The sequence below is a fragment of the Lipophrys pholis genome (assembly GCF_963383615.2).
Source record: "Lipophrys pholis genome assembly, chromosome: 1".
In the NCBI taxonomy this organism is placed as follows: Eukaryota; Metazoa; Chordata; class Actinopteri; order Blenniiformes; family Blenniidae; genus Lipophrys; species Lipophrys pholis.
In genome coordinates, this window is record NC_137635.1 from 49310245 (window position 1) to 49334014 (window position 23770).

The 23770-nt window shown below is 42.4% G+C and overlaps 1 protein-coding gene across 4 annotated transcripts; it reads left to right on the forward strand.

Annotated features, from left to right (window-relative positions):
• Positions 1 to 4678: 4678 nt before the first annotated feature.
• Positions 4679 to 22587, forward strand: LOC308109444 (kinesin-1 heavy chain). Of its 4 annotated transcripts, none has more exons than XM_080463007.1 (26): positions 4679 to 5083; positions 9021 to 9108; positions 9186 to 9259; positions 9346 to 9450; positions 10012 to 10060; positions 11244 to 11299; positions 11400 to 11487; positions 11579 to 11703; positions 11798 to 11902; positions 14757 to 14902; positions 15309 to 15457; positions 15547 to 15734; positions 16580 to 16648; positions 16763 to 16969; positions 17545 to 17688; positions 17770 to 17961; positions 18054 to 18171; positions 18250 to 18305; positions 18408 to 18517; positions 18710 to 18811; positions 19475 to 19535; positions 19635 to 19706; positions 19855 to 19959; positions 20036 to 20252; positions 20647 to 20782; positions 21661 to 22587. In XM_080463007.1, exons 1-26 carry the CDS (start codon positions 4958 to 4960, stop codon positions 21665 to 21667), a joined length of 2895 nt encoding a protein of 964 aa, XP_080319133.1. In that variant the 5' UTR covers positions 4679 to 4957; the 3' UTR covers positions 21668 to 22587. The 4 variants fall into 4 exon arrangements, with proteins under 4 accessions (XP_080319133.1, XP_080319134.1, XP_080319131.1 ...); XM_080463008.1 differs by having other exon boundaries at positions 17773 to 17961; XM_080463005.1 differs by having other exon boundaries at positions 17773 to 17961; positions 18250 to 18517.
• Positions 22588 to 23770: the final 1183 nt, after the last annotated feature.

Below are 23770 nucleotides of genomic sequence, written 5' to 3' on the forward strand. Positions count from 1 at the left end.
AATGAGGTATAAAGACATAAAAAGGTAGAATTAACCAAGGAGCTATCTAACATGTTTTTACTGAGACTGGTAAACGCACTATTGCAATAATCCGGCCTGCTGAGAATAAAAGGTTGTCAGAAATCCTTTAATACTACAGAGGATCGACAAAATTATTTGAAATGTAAAAAAAAGATTTTGAAAAATTTTTGTACGTCTAAATTTTTGTTTTGTTTTAAATAGCTGGACTTCTTATATCGGCTGTGATCTTGTTTGAAGTGAAACGTACCCGTTGCAAGACGGAAGCCCTCGACAATGACTGATTGGGTTACCTCGCAGCCGGTGATTACATACAATTCACCCCGAGATGAAGGGTTGCACAGGAAGAGAAATCTCCAAAATACTGAGTGGAACCGACATTTATCCAAGAAGCTGAACTTCAAAGACAACCACGAGACACACCGTTGCATTTATCTACAGAATATTGCTCCCTGTCTTTTGAGGGGTTTTATCAACCGTACAGCCATAAAACACAAGCCCACAGTCCCAGAGCAGGAGAAAACATAACACAAGACGTATTTATGACTGATTATATAGAGTTAGTGTCACAGTAAAGGATTTCCAGCCGCCATGCAGTGCCTTAGGCGGTCTTATCCTCAGTCTGACCTATTTGAGCCTTAATTGATTGAGCGAAATGTGCTGTTGAAGTGACTTTGCGGGTCATGTTAATTTGTCATTTCACAGTCGATTAAGTGCAGCCGAAGTCCGGAGTAAAGTTGAGTGACAAACTTTAACGTCACCTGGATGTGCATTTGTGGCAACATGCATGAAGCACATTTTGCAAACTGTTCTGCACACACACATATATATAAGTATTAAATGAGAGGAGGCAGGGACAGTGTGGCCTCTGTCAGACACTGTCCAGCTGTGCTCAGCAGCAAGCAGAGGACAGTCGTTCATCCATTTATCTTCTGTTACGTCTTCAGGAAGGGATGGGGCCTATTGTCGGGAATAATATAAAAAGATCCAGGTAACAGACAAAAAAGGTTACGTGACAAGGAGACAGGGTCATATTGTGAGAGGAAAATGTACTGGGGATCTTTGGAAGAGGTTGGCAGATAAACTTGAAGAAATTTGAAATGGAAACTAATTTTAATACAAAAATAATATAACATTTATTGAGAAGAGAAAATTCTATCATAGGGAGTATTTGTCTGTTTAATATAAGTAGGTGCACGTCCTGATTGTTAATAGTTCCTGAGTGTTATACTTTATGTAAAAATGATGTCGTTTTCATGTTGGGCCACTGGTAGGTGCTGTTGGCTGTTTTTGTAATGAAACCACAAACACATTTCTGCAGAGACCAATACATTATAAACATTAACAATGGGAGTACATGGACATTTGAATAGACAGACGAACAACTCGGATTGTAATTACGGTGGCTGTCAACTATAAATATAACAAGTTCCAGGAGAATATGGACTCGGAGTCATGACACCCTGGAGGCCACCATTGTTTTTATGGTCTATCTACTGAGCATGTGCAGAAAAAGTATTTAGTACGGCTGTGGTCTGCATGTGAAGTAGCATTGTTTCAGAAAAGTTGCATTTCCCCCTGGTTCTTCAGAGTCGGAGCGTTTTCAAAAAGTTCCATTTTTCTCCCGATTACACGGAGACAGAGTGGGAGCCGTTTTCAAAAAGTTGCACTTTTAACCCGTTTGCACAAAGATGGAGCCGTTTTCAAGACGTTCCTTTTTCAGTGGCTTCGGCCACTGTTGCCATGTAAACAGACCCCCAAAACAATACAAAGGTTTTTCATTTTCACTTGAAAACGTTGCTGTGTCAACAGGGCCTAGATATATGATATGTAACAATTTGCACATAGTCTTAATAGAAGAAAAGGGAAATGATAGTGGGAATATACAAGTTTGATTTCGACCTCATGTCTTGATTGTCTCATACAAACTTCTCAACTCCAACTTTGATTAAATGCCGATATAATTTTTTTTCAATATATATTTATTCTAAAAAATCTTAAATGTGCGATATTACTCCCCAAAAGAATGTTAAACCCACTTCTGTAATGTTTATTGAAGTACAGCTCCGCGACCGTTTCTCTTATCTTCAACTTCATGAAAACTTCCCTGCGGGCTTTTGTTAATGACGTGCTAATGCTTCTCCAGACTTCGTATTTCACACATTGAATGATGGGTTGTCGTATTCTTTCTTTTTTTTTTCCTCTTAAAATGCGCTGTGAAAATAAAATAAATGACATGGAGATAAAGATGGTTGTTTGCTCATTTGTAAGCACCCGTGAACACATTAATGCCTACAGCCTAATGCATTAACAATGAATATAAATCTGCACGCTACAAGACTGTAATAACCAAGACACAGCTGTCAACTAATAGGCTTAGCTGGATGCTGAGCCCTTTGGTACACAGTTGGGGTTGGGGGGGGGGGGGGGGTAAGTAAGTCTCCAATAAATATGTAACCCAGTGTTATAATTCAGCACCTGGCTTAAAAAAATACTTTCAAGAGAGAATGGAATGAGCGTAGATCCGTTGCTCTTATTCCAACATGAATGTGGAACAGCAGACGAAATGTTCCTTTGGGACTTTTTCCAATAATAACTCGCTTCCCTTGTGAGCTCATGCAGTCGCACCACGCCCTCTCTCTCTCACTCTCTCTCTCTCTCTCTCTCTCTCTCTCTCGCCCTCACCATGAACACACAGTAGAACTCGTATCTGTACTAGTGCAAACATGGGAAAGGATATCCCACAGTGTTCTCCGGGTGTGGCTTGAAAATGTGCTCAGCCTCTTGTGACTTGTGGCTCCATGATGGCATCTGTTGAGTGAGCTCAGACACGATGCCTTTTTTTTTATTTAGGAGGAGGTTCTCACAGCTGCGGCTCCCTCGGAAAACTGACGGCATAAAGACAGCTGAGTCACAGGCCGGAGTCATATCCTCTTTCGGGTTCAACAATGGCACCAGTGTTTCCAGCGTTTTTCCTCGGAGCACATTAGAAAAAAAAACATTTGACAGACTGTAGGATGTTACAGTGAGTTTCATTCACTGATGCTTACTGGTACATCCATAATTTTGTTGTACACTAACTTTATCATACCAATAAAGCGTATTTTATTCTATTGTATTCAGTCCTATTCTACAATTGTATTATGAGTTGTTCTTCCTGTGTGGAATTTCCCATGTTTTCCACTACTTTAGCATTATAGACTTTAAGAGTTCATAGCAATAAACCCTGTGAAAGTGCCGCCAGGTAAACGTGTTTACAAAAGTTAAAATGCATAAAATTGCAATTATAGGGACAGTTCCATCCATCGTTACCCTGAACTTAACCTTTCTTTTGTGGTGATGTGTAAATGTATTCGGGGCAATGTTAAAATTTAATGGAGAACCCACTTGTGAACTGCTTGATGTGTAATTGCCCCAAGCAGCTTTTTCCCCCGTGCATGTTGATTTCAATGAAGGAATGTTTTATCCACTGATCTCTTAAATGTTTAACAGTATATTAGTTTATAGCAATGCCTCGACTGTCTTGTATTTCTTTTAATACATGTGCCATAAAACACAAAATGAATGTGAGTAGTTTTTGCCTTGGCGGTACTTTTAATATTGATGATAATGATAATGATATAATGATTCACATTTTTATGTTGTTTTAATGTTTGATGTAAGAGGCTGTAAAAATAAAAAGCAGACGCACTGTGATTGGCACAGAGTAAAAGGACAAGAGAGTTATCAAAGTTGTATGATCTGAGTTTCCTCCATAAAAAAACATACTGATGAGTATATGATAAATGTGGATGTCATGAGCGTTTTTGTGTTTTTTAAAAAAAAAAAATTTAATTACTGTTGGTTTTATATGGATTTTAAGAGATGTTTTTTGGCACATTCAGGGATGGGGTTTGTAACGATAATGGTTTGTAATGTTTTGTGATTTTTTTGTGTGATCTTTTGTGGTATATTGTGATGTTTTCTGATATTTTTTAATGATTTGTGATGTTTATGTGATGTTCTGTGGTGTTTTGTGATGCTTCCAACTAAACCAGACTAAATAAAACTAATCATACTATATTAATCCCCCTTGGGGCAATTAATTCTTTTCCAAATCGATCCATTGGTGAGCGGTTCGGGTTAGCACTCTGGGGAGCACGTGGGGGTCAAGGGTCATGCTCGGGGACCCAGGGCGGTGGGCTGTTTGTGATGTTTTATGGTGTTCTGTGGTGTTCTTGGAGGGTTTTTGTCATGTTTTTGATTTTTTGTAATGTTTTGTGGTGTTTAGTGATGCTTTGTGGTGTTCTGTAATGTTTTGTGAAGTTTTGTAATGACTTGTGGTGTTTTGTGATGTTCTGTAATGTGTTGCGTCGAAATGTTTTGTGATGTTTAGTGTTGTTTTGCATTGTTTTGTGATGTTTTGGGATGTTTTACTGTGCTTGCCGATATTTGGGTTATGTTTCAAGGTGTTTTGGGACATTTTGTGACATTTTGCTGCCTTTAGTTATGCGTCGTGATGGTCTGTATTGATTTGTGGTGTTTTGTGATGATTAGGAATGTTTTGTGATATTCGGTGATGATTAGTGATGTTCTGTCATGTTTTCAGATGTTTTGTGTTGACGCGCGCTTCATCCCAGCAGCAGCACGCGGAGGAGGGAGCGCCCGATGACGTCACCGTGCTCCACATCCACAGCAGCAGCAGCAGGAGGGGCGAGGCGGCCAGCCGCTGATCCACCGGCATCATGGCTTCCTAACAGGAGGGGGAAGTAATCGAGAGGACGAAAATAAAACAAAAAGCGCGGATTTTTGTTGACTCCCCAACAGAACACCGCCCTTTCGAGCACCCGAGATTGAAACAGAGGGGCTCGGCGTCCCTTTTCGCCCCCCGCGGCCGCCCCTGGGATCCAGGATACACTTTAATTCTTATCGGTGAATTTCCATTCGTAAACCGTGGAAGATGGCCGACCCGGCGGAGTGCACCATCAAAGTGATGTGCCGTTTCAGGCCCTTGAACAGCTCCGAGGTGACCAGAGGCGACAGATACATTCCCAAATTCCAGGGGGAAGAAACTGTTGTTATTGCGGTGAGTGGTTTTCACGCTGCCGGGCCGGAGCTACCTGTTTGACTCGGCCCTCCGGCACAGTCAGCAGTACGCCATTTTTGATTGTCTAGTAGCTCCGGTAGTTAGCACCTTTTTAGCTTCGTGGCTAACGTTAGCTGACCTGTGCATTGTGGCGTTGTCCCGCCGACCCCTCAAACTGAACCCGATATCGTCTCCCGTCACACAATGAGATCTCAATCTGCACGATGCTTGTTCATTTCAAGGCGTTTCACCCGCAAAAAAAAACGCCAAAACAAAACACCTGTTTAATGGCTGTCACCGTGAAATGTCACGGCTAGCGAGCTGTCATTCAACAAAGCCGCCGGACACACGTTAAAATGTCAATGCCCAAACGACACGCTTTTCGCTCTAATGTCACCACGATAATAAATATATAGCTCCCGTGCACCTGTAAGTGCAAAGCTATTAATTATGGAGAGTTTGCGTCAGCAGAAAAAGGCGTAAGCCAGCTTTGATTTGTGGCTAGCGGACTGCCGGCTAACAGGCTAGGCCAGCTGGGAGTTGACAGATTAGCCGGCCTTGGCTAGCTGGCTAGTTTTAATACTGAAGCTTAATTATAGCCATCATTGGGCCTACATAACCAACCCCATCTGGAGTCTCGACACTACTGTAAATATTTGGAATCAAAATGGGAAATCCAAAAGATCAACAATGGTAACATTTGTGCTTCCATTGAGTGACTGGGCACGTTCAGTTAGATTAAATCAATCTTTACAAAGCCTTTTGGGAAAGGTACTTCAAGGAAATAATATATTTAGAAGCATTACCACCAACGATATCAGCACCTCAACCAGATAGCTATTATTTTGACACTCAAATCTCTTCTAGGTGTATATTTTGATGTATTTAAATTAACCAGTCTGGCATTGCAAAAGACTGCTGCATCACCTGACAACCATAAAAGACTACATTTCCTCAATGACAAAAGAAAAGATTCCTCATAATGCCGTGATAATTTTACTTCACTGAATAAAAGAGCTGAATCTGCAACCTGGTGTTGTGTTGTCACATGATTCTGAAGCATATCTGCCAGAGAGGATTGGAAAATCACCCTTAAAAGGATATTAGTTGTTTTTGTCTTCTAAAATTCAGGCCAACATGTCAAGTTAGTACTCGCTTTAAAAATATGTGCCACTGGCTTCTCCATCCTTAGCAAGAGATCATAGTTAAACATTAGTTTTCGTCAGCATAAAGCTCCTTCTCCCTGTGGACTTTGGTATATTGCTAATATGCTCACTTATGGTGACACAGCCTTTTAAAGAGTTCACTGGGCAAAAGAAACTCATCAAATCTCATGTAGGTGTAAACCATCCGCTCTTTTAAGCTTGATTACTGCATGACTGTTTGCTTCCTGTCTTGCACAACAGAGAAGGACATTTTAGTTGTTGTGACCTCTTCAGGCTGGCTTCAGGCCTTCAGATAAAGGCAAGCACAGCGTCTATGCACCAAAGGCGTGCTATGGCCCTGCCCAGTGCTGAGGGCCAACCATAGTGCCAAAATACCAGTGCAGATTGTGAGACAGACAAGTGTTGCAAGCCAGGAACTCTTTAGTGTTTGCTGGCACATCAAGGTTGAGAAGCACAACACTCACAGTGCCCATCGGCAGTGACAGCGCAAACCTCCTGGGTAATCCCCCCTGTGTTTTCTCTCCTGGTTACCAGCTGTTCCACCAATCAGAGCCGACCGTTGGCTGGGCACTGGGCAATCTCTCCGGGTGGGGAGGGTAATTATTATGGCGATGTACTTTGTTTTGCAGATGCTCTTAGCCAGGACGGCTGACTCACTTTGCTTTTATTTTTTTTCATCCGTTTTGAGACAATCGAGGATGTGGACTCGGTGCTGTGCTAAAGCGTTCATCACTCCAACAGTAGTAACACAGACATCTCCAGTTGACACTAAGTGATACTTCTTTAGGCGGGGCAACGATTCTTCCCTCATATTTCTTTCTGCCCCAAACATTGACTGCAGTGCACCCTCAAATAGCCGTCGCTAAGGCCCTGACGGTCTTTTTCCAGAAAGATGAGGTGGTGTCCTCATTAGAGTGCGAATGTGCATCAGGTGAATTATTTATGCCTCCGTTACTTCTCTTTCAGTTGTACACAGAAAGATTAGGTCATTTGCTTTGCTGCCACAGTTTCTATTTTCATACAGAAGGCCGGGATGCCGTTCAAGAACGGCGCTGAGCTACTTTACAGCGTAGTGGTGGAAGTGCGTGAGAGATAAAAGGAAAGAAAAGGATTAGAGAGATAAGTTAAAGTCCTCTTGCCACATTTAAACAAGTAAATAACATGTAAGAGCAGTTTTTTTTACTTCCCCGAGTACCACAGATTTGATAATATCAGGATATTTATTTTGTCTCCTGCACCATGCAGCAGGAATCATGTGGACATCTCCGTAACCTTGGACTGACAGTCCCTCCTGAATCCTTTACCCTTGGCAGTATCATAACAAAGCTAAAGGGAGGAGAGAACACTTATGAATACTATATCAATACATTTGTCTGTACTTATTCTCACAGTAATCCAATTAGACGTAAATGTAGGTAATGAGGCCAGTAGTGGCAGAAACAATGAGGACTTTTAACTTGGGCCTCGCTATTGTTTGCCGACAACGTCTGGCAGTCCTGATAGCGGCTTGCTGCTCTAGATAGGGTTAATTGCCAGGAAGAGGCTAGCCAGGGTGAATTAGAAATGTCTGGAAGTGCTGCTGGTCAGCGTTGCTCAGGGCTGTGCTTCAGATGGAACCGTTTGTCAAGAGGGATTACGAGCTGTAGTGCAAATTGAGGACATCTCGGGTGTAGTATTGGAAATGCCTCCAGTACTGCTAAACGCGGTTGAAGGCAGACCCTAACATGGCTGTGGCTTCCCAAGTGAATTATGAATGAGTTTGCATGTATTGTTGACCACAAATATGCTGCACTCCACCTGTTTATCCAGAGGTTTCAACTGAACCTGCCTGTAACTTGCCCTCTGAACACGTTACAGCTATAAACCCCACCCAAACCTCTGGAGACATAAATGAGTCAACAAAATCGGGAAAGCTCCAAAGAAGGCATGCTATCTCATTTGAACTTAAGAACTGCTTGTAGCATCACTTTATTCGCCCTGCGGTCGTTCATTTTAAATCCAGCTATTGATCGCCATCTCACTGGAATCGTGCTTTGAAGGTTTGACTTGGTCTCGTGGGAGTTTGCATTCTGCGGCTTGTTTCAAGTGGGACAACTTTCAAATTGGTACTAAGAGCTTGGGTTTTAATGCTTATCGTTTTTTTTTTAATGCTGAACAAATATGATTTGAGAAGGGTTTGAATAAGAGGTACTTACTGGATGGGTTGCTATTGCATCAAATACAGACAGACAAACACTTACGGGCAGTCTGCTTTTCACACAACACAGAGGCCCTACAACACACTCCGGATTTGAATCAAGGACTTTCTATTTATGACTAGAGTCCCAGTAAAGGTTTTAACAATGTCTAATGTTATGGGCCAGTGTCCAGAGCCCAACATGGGATAAATGTTGCATGTTTTACGTTACTTTTTCTGCCGTTTCTCTCGTCTGTAATCAAATGGCAACAGATTTATAAGAAAAGCTTTTGGACCCGTTGCTAGTGATGCACATTTGCAGACTCTAGTTGTAATCATTGGTGAAACGAGCCTTGGGCCTAAAGTGAATCAAACGATTTTCCATTTCTTAAAAGTGTGTGTTAACTGTTATATTTGGATGCTTTAAGCCATGCAGGCTGTGTCATTTCACAACAACAGACTACTGCTGCTGCTGATCACATTCTGGTGATAAGATGATAAATGAAAGTGTAAAAGATTTTTTTCAGATGCCTCTTAAAAATGATTTTTCTTTGAGATATGGTGTTCTAACAGTTTCTCCCTCTCTTCATTCCAGAGTAAACCATACATGTTTGACAGAGTGTTTCAGTCAAATACAACACAAGAACAAGTGTACAACGCCTGCGCTCAAAAGATTGTAAAAGGTGGGATTACACCCGGTGTTGTTCAGTCTTCATACACACAAGTCCTTCAAGTCACTAAGTTTTCTTTGTTTTCGTAGATGTTCTGGAAGGATACAATGGGACTATTTTTGCCTATGGGCAGACATCATCTGGAAAAACACACACCATGGAGGTAAGGAGTTCTTGACTGTTTCTTATGTTTAAATGTTCTTTTAAAATCTCAGCTGCATGTGGTTAATTTTCCCTTTTTACTTTCAGGGGAATCTCCATGACACAGATGCAATGGGTATCATCCCCAGGATAGTGCAGGACATCTTTAACTACATCTATTCAATGGATGAAAACCTGGAGTTTCATATCAAAGTAAGCAGCTTAATATTTGGTTGTAACAGCAACGTCTAATATTTGTCCAAGGTCTGATAGAAATGCTGGACAATGCAAAAGTGAAGTAAAGCTGGTGCTGCTATGTGTTGTTTTGTAGTATTAGCAGTTTTTTTGTTTAGTTTTTTTTGCCCGAGACAAAATAAACAATAGAGGAGGCTGGAAGGCACCACACTTCTTTGTGCCGCTGGATCGTATTTCCTGCTCGACCCACCTACTTAGAGCTGTATTCTAAAGTTTCCACGAATGGTGGTAAAACTTGTTCTGAAATGTCTCACTGCAGAACTTGTTCTGACTATTTAAACATCCGAGTTGTCTGCTGCTTTCAGCTTATAGCCGAAGAAATGCAGCTAAGCTCAAGCTTAAAGAAGCTGATGTTGTAAGATAGAAATCAGATTTTGTCTCCTGTATTTTGTTGATGTCTAGTTTTCCTGCATTCGCATTAATCAAACCATAAAGGCATCGTAACCCCTTTGACATGAATCTGATTTTTCTGCTGGTTTCATGCATGACAGCGTTGCCTTTTTTGGTGTTTTTCCACAGGTTTCGTATTTTGAAATCTACTTAGACAAGATTCGAGACCTTTTGGATGGTAAGTGGATGAGACGGTGCAACAAACTGTGAACAAGCATTAGAAAAATGAGTGTTTATGTAAAAAGCATGATAGAGATGAAGCAGTTGTGGATATTTTACTTGAACACGAAACACTATAACAGCTGTCAAACCTTTAAAATCAGAAGCTTTTTTTTTTTGGTACCAGATCTGTTAGATTACATCGAAATGTTCTCGCATCACCTGAGTATCACTCAGTATGACATTGTCCAACAATGTTTTTGATAAAAAATACGATCAAATATCATACTTTTAATTGTCCAGCCATTGAAAGCTATTTTATTCTCTCATATCAAATTATGTTTTTTGTTATTTTACACCATCCTACCAGCCAAATATATGAGCCTACAACTGATAATCTTCCAATCATTCAGTGTTAATGGCAAGAAATGACTTGCTCGTGGCTTTTGAGCAAGGGTGTCGAACACATTTTAGTTCAGGGGGCCGCGTACAGCCCATTCTCATCTTGGATGTTGCGTCTTTACATTTAAACGTTAAAGTTTTCCCTTGTTGTGGCACACAGTGTATGTGGGGAAAATGTTTATATTTTTGCAAAACCAAATAAATACTATGGAAAAAATATTATGGTTTCAACATAGAGCCAATTTTAATTAAACCTGGTGCAAAATACAGTGAAATGTCCCAAAAGGTTCTTCTATAGTTGTTGCAATATTCATGTTTTCACAAACTCACCCTGACAGCATGGCTTTTAGGCTAATGCTATTTTGCTAGCTTTCACGGCAGCATCACCGATATCTCAGCTCAGGTTTCAGTGTTGTTGTGTCTGCAACTCTAAAGAAATTTGTGAAAAATAATCAGTGTTTTCTTGGAAATTTTCACAACTTGGTTTGGCCTAATTGGAGCCTCTTGTGGTCCGCGTTTGGCCCACGGGCCTTACACTTCGCACACCGGCTTTAGAGTGTCTGCAGTCGCATGTTGTTCTCAAGTCTGAGACCGTTTGGGATAATCAGGCTAGACATTCAAACAAACACGGGAAACTCAAACCAAGGCAGCACAATTTCAACACACAGAAGAACGCAAACATTTATTGTTCTCCGTCTTCATGTCATTAAAAATGTATGTGGTTTACTCTCTGTAGACTGCATTGTTTCTTGTACAAACTCAGCTTCTCTGATTCATTCTTCTTCTCCTTTTCATGCCAGTATCAAAGACCAATTTGTCAGTGCATGAAGACAAAAACAGAGTACCCTACGTCAAGGTGAGACCTGCTCTTATGTTACATTTTGGAGAACCTGGTCTAACCTGTTTGAAAAGTAATCCAACCTCATGGGATACTTTTTTTTTTTTTTTTTCTTAAGGGATGCACTGAGAGGTTTGTCTGTAGTCCTGATGAGGTTATGGACACAATTGATGAAGGCAAATCTAACCGACATGTAGCAGTTACAAGTAAGCTTAAACCCTGCAGTTCAATAAGTTCATCAATCCAATGTTTTGGTGGAATGGTTCTTTTTCTAACGAAATGTCACTTTCTGCTCAGACATGAATGAGCACAGCTCCAGGAGTCATAGCATCTTCCTGATCAACGTTAAACAGGAGAACACTCAGACAGAGCAGAAGCTGAGTGGAAAGCTCTACCTTGTGGATTTGGCTGGCAGTGAAAAGGTAAACTAGAACGTCTCTTATAGTCAGAGAATTGTGTGATTCAGGTTTGAGCTCTGATCACATCAAGCACAAATTACTCTTTTGTGACGTGCAGGTCAGTAAAACCGGAGCCGAAGGAGCCGTGCTGGATGAAGCCAAGAACATCAACAAGTCCCTGTCCTCCCTGGGAAACGTCATCTCTGCGTTGGCTGAAGGAACGGTCTGTATCTCCACCTTGCCTCTGAGATGCATGTTGTTCAGTGTCCCTCCTGTCTGATTGTTAATTTTTTTATTGGGATGCACCGATACTGGTATTCAATTCAGTTAGACTTTATTTATATATCACCAAATAAAACACAGTCATTTCTAGTTGCCTTTTACAGAGAAAAACACATCAAATCCACATGAGCAAGCATAAGCGACTGTGAAAAGGAAAAGCTATCTGTAACAGGAAGAAAACTTTGCAGGACCAGGGTCAGAGGTGGCGGCTTTCTGCTATTCCAGTTGAGGTGAGGGGATAGAAGAGAGAAAAAGATAGGACAGACAGAGAGTTTGGGGGAGGGATTCAAGCCCTGGTTCGGGCAAGGCGTATTGCGTCCGATACTGCACAGAGTATTCATACTTGCAAAAGATGCCGGATTCAACCCGGCAAGTGTTAAGTGACGTCATTTGTCAGCAGAAAGTAGACAGAAGTCAACAAGTGATTTCCACAGTTGGGAGATTCTTTAATATTAATGAAAATGACAAAAGTGAGACAGACCGTAAACTATGTTCTGCAAAACCAACAGCTTAATCAGCAGAGACATTTGGATCAACAGAGTAAAAACCTCCTGATATCAAGCGAACTCTGAGCCATGCTCCATGCTTAAGAGTTTGGGAGATCACACACCAGCGATGCTATATATGATTAAAGTATGACGGATACACTCATTAACAGTGAGTTGGAGGGTATGGTGGTAAATAGCAAGTGTATTGTAGACACAGTGGTATACTGGAGCCTTCAGGGCTGTTGGAGGTGTGCAAGACATTGACACAAAGGCTGTTCGGAGGTGGGTTGCAGCAAAGCAGAGCCTTAGCGTATCGTTTGCATCTGGATTATAAATTAGACTTCATGGCATTTAATATGTACTCGTATCTGTATCGGCAAGTAGCAAAAGGTTAGTACTTGTCCTTTAAAAATGTGGCATCAATGCAGCTCTTATTTTTTACTACAGACAACGGAAGAGTGTGTTTGTTTTGCAGGTCTTCACTTCTTTACCCCGTTGATCAATTTTACCAAAATTACAGACCTCACTATTGATGTCATAAACTGGAAGAAAAGGTGCCGCGGTGTCCTCGCTGCATCGCCCAGAGCTAGGTGTGCAGGAAGAAAACCAACATCGTTTCCCGTTATCTAAAGTGTGGAAGTGCCATTGGCAGCCATTCATGGGCCCTTTGTGCTGCTGAAATAACTTTGGCTGATAAAAACTTCCCTCCGAGCACGTTTTTGCTTCAGCGGTGTCATACTAATTTCACCCCTTTCATTTTGATCAACAATCGGTTTGTTCCCAGGCCCATTGGCTCTGTAAACAACCTGAGGCCGACAGCTGCTGATATATCTTTGATAGTCTGAAACAAACAAATGATTGTCCAGAGGTGTATGTCTCCCTCTCTCTCTCTCTCTCTCTCTCTCTCTCTCTCTCTCTCTCTCGCTCTCCGGCTGAGAGCAGCAGCAGACTGCTGAAGCTTCGCTGGTTGTATCGATACTAATCATATATCAAGTTCACATTTAATTGCAGTGTGGTTGTACTGAACTCGTGAGAACTGTAACCTGAACCATTGCATCCTGTCGGCGCTGCTGGTAAAACCTAAAGGCTCGTCTTCATTTTCAAGACAGCAGCTCGTCTTCGGAAATGACCGCAACTCTACTTTTGTTTTATTATTCTTTCTAATGGGTTCTATCAGCAATCATGGCAAATATTTTCTTCCCAATTGGAGGAAATGCTGGACCATGTCAATATAGTCTTTCAGCCTCCACATCGAGCTTATTCCCTTCACATGAATGCTCGTAGAAAAACTGCTCATACTAACTTCTGTATCCAAGTCTCTGATTCCACGTTAACGGGCTTATAAGGAAGCTAAATCACACAGTCTGCGAGAGCACGAGTGATAGTGGCTACTAAATTCTGCAAACATTTGCATTAATACAATTCCACCTAATTAAGCTTCAGCCTCAGGCAAAGGGAATAAAGACCTTTATGAAACCCATAAATTCTTTGTGAGAGGTATATTTACTGCTGGTCACTCTATATTTTGAAGGGGAAAAAAATCAATACATTTAAATATTTCACTACTATATTTGGTGATAGTGCATCGATTCCTCAAACATCTGTTTAGGTCACAGGTGTCAAATGCATTCTAGTTCAAGGGCCACATACAGAAAAATGTCATCTTGAGTGGGCCGAACTGGTAAAATAATGCTTTAATAACCTTTTTAAATTCACACCTTAAAGATTTTCTTTGTTGTGGCACAGGGTGTACCATTTTGAAAATGTCTATATTCAGGAAACGAAACCATTTCTACAAATGGTATCAGTAAAATGGAGTTTATGTAATATTGTCTTACATAAACTCCATTTTACTGATACCATTTGGTATAAAATCCTGTGGGGGGAACTCCTGTAGCATTATGCATGTATATACAAACTCACCCCGACAGCGTGGATTTGAGGCTAATGCTAATTTGCTAGCTTTCATGGCAGGATCACAGATATCTCAGCTCAGGTTTCAGTGTTTTGTTAAAACAAAAAGGGAGTTTCTTTGAGTTTTTTGTTCCAATTTGCTGGGTTGGAGTGTCTTGTGAGTCGGTTTTGGCCCACAGCCTTTATGTTTGACACCGCTGGAATAGATTTTGAATCGGCAGCTGAATTTATCGCAGTGGTAAAAAGATTTCCTGATTCATTGGTCGCTTGTTAGCAGTGTGCTCTTTTTCTCTGGAAGAAAGCGTTTCAACAGCATCATTGAAGCAATGCAGCTAATAAAATTCCTTCCAATGAGTCTCACCTACACGCTTTTCTCTTTTTGTTTATTTCCAGGCCTACATCCCCTATCGAGACAGCAAGATGACGCGTATCTTGCAGGACTCGCTGGGTGGAAACTGTCGAACCACCATCGTCATCTGCTGCTCACCTTCCTCCTACAACGAGGCTGAAACCAAATCCACCCTGATGTTCGGACAGAGGTGAGTTCGACTGCTGTACAGCACATTTATACGCAACAAGAGAGTAAAATAGATTTCTGGTAGCATTTTCATACTTTAACAGAAAAAAACTCAACATGATGCACTAATATACATTCACTGTTGTGATATTTACAAAAAGATGGCTGAAGACTTTTCTTTTCACTAAATTTATACAGTGCTGCTTTAACTCTGATTGCATTTATTTTTTCTCTTTTATTCATGTAATTTTGTTTTATTAGTCCCATGCTTTATCTTTTTTTATTATTATTTTTGTGCGTTGGTTGCTGTTGATGTGGAACAATGTGATACAGCTTAGTTTTACAGCTTATTTGATAAGCTGTAAAGCTGAAATGGCCTTATTTGTGATATTTATGGCTTACAATTTACTTTTTTCTCTTTCTCCCAGAGCAAAGACCATCAAGAACACGGTGACGGTGAATATCGAGCTGACAGCAGAGCAGTGGAAACAGAAGTATGAGAGAGAAAAGGAAAAGAATAAAACCCTGAGGAACACCGTCACTTGGCTGGAGAATGAGCTCAATCGCTGGAGAAATGGTACAGCAGTCCTCTGGCTGTTTACATTTTTTGTTACATCTTCGTTTTGCCTGTAGTGAGTAAGAAACGTGACTCGTGTTTTACCTCAGGTGAGAGCGTGCCGGTGGAGGAGCAGTTCGACAAGGAGAAAGCCAAGGAGGAGGTGCTGGCACTGGACAACATGATCAACGAGAAGCCGGCCTCCACACCCAACGTGCCGGGGGTCCGTCTCACCGACGTGGAGAAGGACAAGTGTGAGGCCGAGCTGGCCAAGCTCTACAAGCAGCTGGATGATAAGGTGAGGGAGTGCGCGTCGCAATTAGACATTCACAGATACCACTTCTTGAACGGACGAGTACAAAAACTAACCTTTAGCTACTTGCCCATATAGAGTACCGATACGAGTACTTATTAAATGCCTTGAAGTTTAGATTCTATATGTAAACGATATGCAAAGGCTATCCATCGGCGTAAAGCACCTCCACTCAGCCTCTGCAGCAGCGCTACGCATACCTCCAACAGCCTTGCTGGTCCAAATGTCACTGGTAATTAGGTTGCCAGTGTTGTACAGACTAGCTTTTGCCTCTTCTTGATATTTTGGCACGACATATTTTACAGTTGCCGATATCACTCATGCTCTCTTGTCGACCTGCTGCTGACATTGCTGATGCATGACATCACTTAATACTCACCAGCTTGTATCAGGAAGCTTTTTGGAGTACGAGCACTCCGTGCAGAATCGGACACGTTGTGTTCCTAGTCGCAATCGATTCAGGTTTACCAGGAAGTCCCGTTGAGATAAAGATCACTTTTGCAAAGGAGATGCAGTAGCAAAGTTGCAGCTGCAGCATGTAAAACAAGAACATTTCATCTACTGGAGTCTGTATGTTAGCTTGTCAGGTTATGTCTTCAGGTTTGTCACAATGTAATACAAGTACAGAGTCAGACCCGCTTCTGCTATTATGAACGGAAAATGAGACGAGAGGCGCAGCAGAGCTGATGTTTGATGTCGGCACCCTGCTGATCATCACACCCTCAGATAGTAGATGTCGAGATCAACACTTCTTTTGAGTAAACATAAATATCAACAGTCAGCATCTTTGTTATACATGTGAATACCAATGTTGGAGTATCTCTTGACAGGATGAAGAAATCAACCAGCAGAGCCAGCTGGCTGAGAAGCTGAAGCAGCAGATGCTGGATCAGGAGGAGGTAGGTGCAAATACAGAGGGAACTCCTCATCACACAGCTGAAGTTGTCCAACTTTTAGTTGAATATAAATATTTGGTGTGAACCTCTAAATGACAAATCCCTTCCGGCACGCAGCTGCTCGTCTCCTCTCGGCGTGACCACGAGAACCTCCAGGTGGAGCTGAACCGCCTGCAGGCGGAGAACGAGGCCTCCAAGGAGGAGGTGAAGGAGGTGCTGCAGGCACTGGAGGAGCTGGCCGTCAACTATGACCAGAAGAGCCAGGAGGTGGAGGATAAGACCAAGGAGTTTGAGGCCATCAGCGAGGAGCTGAGTCAGAAATCAGTGAGTCAGGAAAACATTCTGTTTTCTTAACTGCAATATGTTACACAAACCGGAAGAAACTCAAAAAAACCTCCCACATTTATTAGCCAGGCCACGGTATTAGTTCACCATCTTAAAGCCGCTTCCAAGATGGACAATTTTCACAAAGTGAGAATGAAGTTGCGATCATCCTCTTCAAGTGCTTTAAGCCATCTTGATGAGGCAATGAATATTAGGAGGTAATTATACAAATTAAGCTTCAGATTTTTCTACAAGCTCATTTAAAAGAAAACGACAGAGCGAAAGGGCTGTGATCGTCGTAGACAAGCCTATGTTGTAATATGAAGACTTGAGTGAGGTATGACCATTGTGGCACGGTCAGGAAAACAATGTCTGGTTGCATCAGGAAGTGTGAAAACTTCAAACATCTGAGTCACATGATCAGCCCCTGTGACCCCACAAGGAAACGGCACAACCATCACTACCCAGAACTAGTAGTGCTTTATGTGCTGAGGTTTTTGGTTCTTGTTAATCAGGCTCTAAGTTTGATGTAACCCTCGGTGGTAAAGAATTCTAAACGGTTTTCCTCTTTGCAGTCCATCCTGTCGTCTCTGGACTCTGAACTCCAGAAGCTGAAGGAGATGTCCAACCACCAGAAGAAGAGGGTGACTGAAATGATGTCTTCACTGCTGAAAGACCTCGCCGAGATCGGCATCGCTGTTGGCAGCAACGACATAAAGGTAATGACATTTTTATCTTCTTTTCTCCCTCGTTCGCAACCCGTCCTTTCCCAAAAGTGTGTTTTCATTGGCTCTTTCCAGCAGCACGAGGGGGGCAGCGGTCTGATCGACGAGGAGTTCACAGTCGCCCGCCTCTACATCAGCAAGATGAAGTCAGAGGTGAAGACGATGGTGAAGCGCTGCAAGCAGCTGGAGAGCACTCAGTCCGAAAGCAACAAGAAGATGGACGAGAACGAGAACGAGCTGGCTGCCTGCCAGCTGCGCATCTCTCAGGTATTGAGGGACCGACGCCAAAGTATGAACTTCTCATGCGTCTGTGTGTAAACTTTGATGTGTAACACCCATGTGCTCCGCTCTCTTTCCAGCACGAGGCCAAAATCAAATCTCTGACCGAGTACCTGCAAAACGTGGAGCATAAGAAGAGGCAGCTGGAGGAGAACGTGGATTCTCTCAATGAGGAGCTTGTCAAGCTCAGTGCTCAGGGTAGGTTCTGTTCAACGCACCATACAAATCCATAGTTTATCGCCAAGTAGTAATGTTTTGTTTGTTTCACTTTTACAGAGAAAGTCCATGCTATGGAGAAAGAGAATGAGATTCAAACTGCCAATGAAGTCAAGGTAGGTTCCTCTGCCTCATTTATCAGCTCTGCAGAGTCTGCAATAGAGAAAACATTCAATTTCACAACAGAGAATAATTTAAATGTCGTTGTGTGTCTTCAGGAAGCGGTTGAGAAGCAGATCCACTCCCACCGCGATGCTCACCAGAAGCAGATCAGCAGCCTGAGAGACGAGCTGGACAACAAGGAGAAGCTCATCACTGAGCTGCAGGAGTAAGACGACGAAATATGTTGTTATCAGGAACAGATCAGAGAGAGGAGTGGAACGTGTTTATTAATTAGTGACAGTTTGGCTGTAGAGCACCAAACTGAACTGTTGCCACTTCTGATCAATCCAGATGAATAAAGGGCTTCGGATTAGTTCACTTACGTGTTGTATTCATGAACACACTTTGTTTCTTCAAGCCTGAACCAGAAGATCATGCTGGAGCAGGAGAGACTCCGAGTCGAGCACGAGAAGCTCAAATCCACCGACCAGGAGAAGAGCCGCAAGCTGCACGAGCTCACGTATGTTCATTTCTCTGTTTTCAGCCTCCACCCGGATCGTGTTTGGTCGCATTTTTTTCTATAACTTTTAAAGTGATGAGTGAAAATGATGCAAGACATCAGGACACGTAAAGCTTTTTGCAGGATTTTTACAGTCCTTACGAAAAAACCCCACATTTGATGATATACATATAAAATGAGTGCATTTTTCAACACATTCCAAATGCATCCCAAATATCATGTTTCTTGCAAATAACACCTTTTACATAACAAATTTGTTTCCATTTACAGACATTTTTACGATGCAAGGCATGAAATATTTGCGTTTTTCAACTTTAATACAAGTGGCATAATAATTTCTTTTTCTCCCAGGTTTAAAAAAATGAAAGTATGTTATACAATAAAAAAATGTTTGAATATTAAAGTGTCCTATAATGGGTTCACTTTATTGATGCAGTTTATGGACTATGTCTAACTTAAGTGCATCTCAATATATCTTAGAACATTACTCTGCAAAACGATGCTTCACATCCATCATGCAATGCCAAAAAGAAAACCTCTAACTGGCTCCACAGTTCTTTCTTTTTCTTAAACTATTTTTTACCCATACTTTTTTCCTCTTCATTCCATTTGCATTGTGTTATGTGATAAGCATTAACTGTCTTCGGGTCCTTGTTGGTTCAGGGTTATGCAGGACAGAAGGGAGCAGGCCAGACAGGACCTGAAGGGCCTGGAGGAGACTGTGGTGAGTTCTTCATCTTAACTGATGACTGAAAAGCAACAATAAATCAGTGTTTTTTTCATTGCAATCATCTATAAAAATGATTGTCCTTTCGCCTTCCAGGCCAAGGAGCTGCAGACTCTGCACAACCTGAGGAAACTCTTTGTCCAGGACCTCGCCACCAGAGTGAAAAAGGTAAAACATCGTGCACAGTCCAGTAACAAACTCAATGCATTTTCTCCACTTAAAGCACAAATAAGTCAGAACAATGAACAGTGTGGATGTCCCAGAAGACAGGACTGTGGATTCAGCAGATCTGAAGTCTTGCGTTTTGTTCCCGCAGAGCGCCGAGATGGACTCCGATGACACCGGCGGCAGCGCGGCGCAGAAGCAGAAAATTTCCTTTCTTGAGAACAATCTTGAGCAGCTCACCAAGGTTCACAAACAGGTGAGGCTCGCACAAAGTTTTCGTCTTCGCTGTAGCTTCTGCAACTCGGGTGACTGAGGCGTGAATCCTTCCACAGCTGGTGCGTGATAATGCAGACCTGCGCTGTGAGCTTCCTAAACTGGAGAAGCGCCTTCGTGCTACGGCTGAGCGGGTCAAGGCCCTGGAGTCTGCTCTGAAGGAAGCCAAGGAGAACGCCGCCCGCGACCGCAAGCGCTACCAGCAGGAGGTGGACCGCATCAAGGAGGCCGTCAGGGCCAAGAACATGGCCAGAAGGGGACACTCGGCCCAGATCGGTGAGTGGAACACCTTTTTATTTGATTCAGAGTGGGAAACAGACTCTTTAGGTCACGCTTGGACAGATAAAAGCAAGTTTAACCCTTTTAATACTCGACTAAATGGCTTCATTTTGATTTCTTAGTTGTAGAATGAGACTTTCTGATCCTTTTTCCAAGATAACTTTCAATATCTGCTTTGCTGTGAGACGCTCCAGTTAATAATGTGACCGATATATAAATGTAAAGCCTCTAAGAAATAAACCTACCAACTGACCAGAAGCCTGTTGCTCTGTGATTCTCACTTTGAGAACTGTAGAACAACGCAAACGCTTGTCTTGCAAGACGCATGTTCCACCTGCAGAAAAGACCTTTGTGATCCGTTTCCTGACGTCTTCTCTTCCTCCCTCATCAGCCAAACCCATCCGGCCCGGCCAGCAGCCGGTCGCCTCACCCACCCACCCCAACATCAACCGCAGCGGAGGGGGCTTCTACCAGAACAGCCAGACCGTGTCCATCAGAGGGGGCAGCACTGCCAAGACCGACAAGAAGTCAGTACACAGTCCACACGTTGGGAAGTCGGGGGGGCGTTTAGAAGTCGGGAGATTTCTGATGATGAAACAAAAAACGAACTAGAACTAAACTCGGTAGAGCGCAGACCTTCGCCAACACCACATTTGTTTGCGAAACTGAGTTGGCATTGCTTACATGATAGCCGTTAGCTCATATCGATGCTAACTAGGTAGCTCAGGTGTGTGAAGCGTGACTCGTCGCTATGGAAACGGCTCAGCTACCAAGTTACGCAGAGGCTGCAAGGCTTTCTGGGAGATGTGTTAGTGCTGTTATTCATAGAGTATTGCAACGGAAATTTTGGAACTTATTCGCAGTTTTTTGAGATTTATTCGGACACGGTTAGCCGTTAACGTCCCGAAATTTAATTCATTGGTCCTTGGATGATGACAAATCATCCTTGAAAGTTTCATGTAATTGAGGTCAGTAGTTTTTGCTAAAAGTTGGTATAATCCATATATAAAAACCAATGAATATATGCAGACAAAAACATAACCTTCTCGCCCATTGACGAAGATTATTAAAGAAAAGTCAGCATGTCCAAGACGAGGAAAATGATTATGACCTTATGTTTGAACCCCTGGTATAGATGCTACGCTCTGCGTTCTGTAGACACGGCAGCCTTTAGATGCACCGAGCTGCTTGTGGTGAGGACGGCTGTGGATCAGCTGAACATGATGGACATGTGGGGTGAAATGTAGAATAACCGACTCTAAATAATAATTTAAAAAAAATCCCAACAACAGTCGACTCGAGCCTCGTCAGCAATGAGCGTTCTCTTAATCGGTTGTGTCTTGACAGCTTCTTCATACTGAACTTTGCAACGCGACAATTTCTGTTTCTTTCGTTATTTTCGCAGCGACTGACTGATGCGTTTTCACACAACGCGCCACTGACGACCTTCTTCATTCATCCACAGCTGACGAGCAGCGGGACAGAAGGACGACACCACAGAAGAAGCCAACAACCCCCCACCCCCACCTTCCCCCGCCCACTCTGACAACCTGTCATTCCACTACATCGAGCAGGCTCCGCCGAGACGCTTCTCAGTTATAAATATATATATATAAATATTCCCAGCCTGTACAGCTCCGACCCCAAATCCCCCCCCCACACACACACACATACATCCACCCTCCCCTCACCTACTTACCCCCCTCCCCCGACTTGTAATCATGAATCTCCTTTTCTCTCACTGGATATGATATTTAAAAAAAAAAAAAAAAGAGAGAGAGAGAGAAAAGACATGCATTTTTAATTTACGAAAAGCAGAAATAATGTTCTCATCCACTGAACCAAACTTGAGCGCCGCCTGGGCGAGCGACAAACTAAACACGCCACCGGATCGTTGTTAGCTTGGTTGTTTTTGGTTGGGTTTTTTTTGTTTGTTTTTGTTTTTGCACAGTCTGCCGTCATCCGTCGTGGTCGTGCCGAGCTGAATGTAACAACAGCAAGATCTGAATATAAATAAAAAAAAGATAAATAAGCACCTAAAACGAAACAAAAAAAAAAACCAGGAAGAAAACAGCTTGATCATGTAGGCTAACCTCTGTACATTTCATGATCGGCTGTTAACACTTTCCTCCGGATAGATTTTACATGCTTCTTTAAGGTAAAGATTAAAAGAAAAGAAAAAAACACAAAAAAATGTTTCTGAATTGACTAGATGGCGTCGAGCACTACTGTTCTGTCCGCTCTTCTTGTACAGATGTAAAATTGGGCACCACTGCACAAGAGAGAGAAAGAAAGAAAGAAGGGGGGGGGGGGGGGTGGTTAAAACGAGAAAGATTTAAAAGAAGAAAAAAAAAAAGCCACGATGTGCAACAGTGTACTGTAGATGTATTTAACTAAATACCTGTGGAGGCCAATGTTTTTATCATTAAGTTAAAAATGAAAAGCTATACTCGTTCTTGGTGACGTCAGATGTGAAGAATGTAAAAGGATGGAGGAGAAGAAGAAGACGAGGATGAGGAGGATGATCCGGTTAACACAAGCCCCCCCCCCCCCTTTTTTTTTTCTTTCTTTCTTTAAATAGCTAAATGTTTTTACTCCTCACGGGTTAATATTGATGTTAATGGAAGTTATTTATGTCTCTGCACACAGACCGAGAGGCCCCGTCACACACTCGCTCGTCTCCTCTTTCATTCAGGACCTTTTATGTTGTTTCTTTTTTCTTTTTGTTGTCAACTCTAATCCCCGCTGTGTCACGATGTCTTTTCAAGGGTGCCTCGCCTCCCCTCTCCTCCCGTCCCCTCTTGATTGTAAATTTGCAGAAAGTGACGTGTTGCGCTGGGTTTTTACGTACTGTATGTTGTTGCTTTTTCTTCCCTCTCTTTCATAGACGGTGTAGATTTGTCCCTTGGGGGGGGGGGGGGGGGGGTGTCAGTCAATCGATCGATTGATCGCTCAGATCCTTGCCACTGATCAGCCAATCAGGAAGCGCAGGGCCTTTTTTTTTTTGTTTGTTTGTTTTTTAAATTGCACAATAATCTTCTGTCATCATCCGGAGGAAGGAACTATTTTATGGAAACTAGCCAAGAGGAAGGGGATTAGGATCTATTTTGTGTTTCGTCGTATTTCATGTATTTCTATTCCGATTCTTATCCTGACTTTTTTTTTTTTCTTTTTTCTTTCTTTACCCTTGTGCCGCCCCGTTGCATCGGCAAACAGCTTGTGGTGACCGTAACCCCGGCATGAGAACACTAACACCTTGTGCAAGTGCAATATACTGTAAAGTTACACTGAATATCGACGTGATCGGGTGCGACTCCGCCACACAACTCTCCTCTCTTTAAGTCCCGGAAGGCTTCGTCGTTCGTCGCTTTTTCCGAAAGGCGACGACGCAATACGATGCAAATCGTTTCTGAAAATATCCAGATAAGCTTTTTTTTTTTTTTTGGGGAAAGGCGGGCGGAAAACGTTGTTTTGGCCGGGATCGGATCCGGAGTTTCTCAGAGGTTGTAAAGTTC

Coding starts and splice junctions, on each gene's coding strand:
- LOC308109444 (XM_080463005.1), top strand. CDS start 4,958: ATGGCCGACCCGGCGGAGTGCACCATCAAAGTGATGTGCCGTTTCAGG. Junction 11,704..11,797: donor ATTTGGCTGGCAGTGAAAAG/GTAAACTAGAAC, acceptor TGTGACGTGCAG/GTCAGTAAAACCGGAGCCGA. Junction 20,253..20,646: donor GGGACACTCGGCCCAGATCG/GTGAGTGGAACA, acceptor CTCCCTCATCAG/CCAAACCCATCCGGCCCGGC.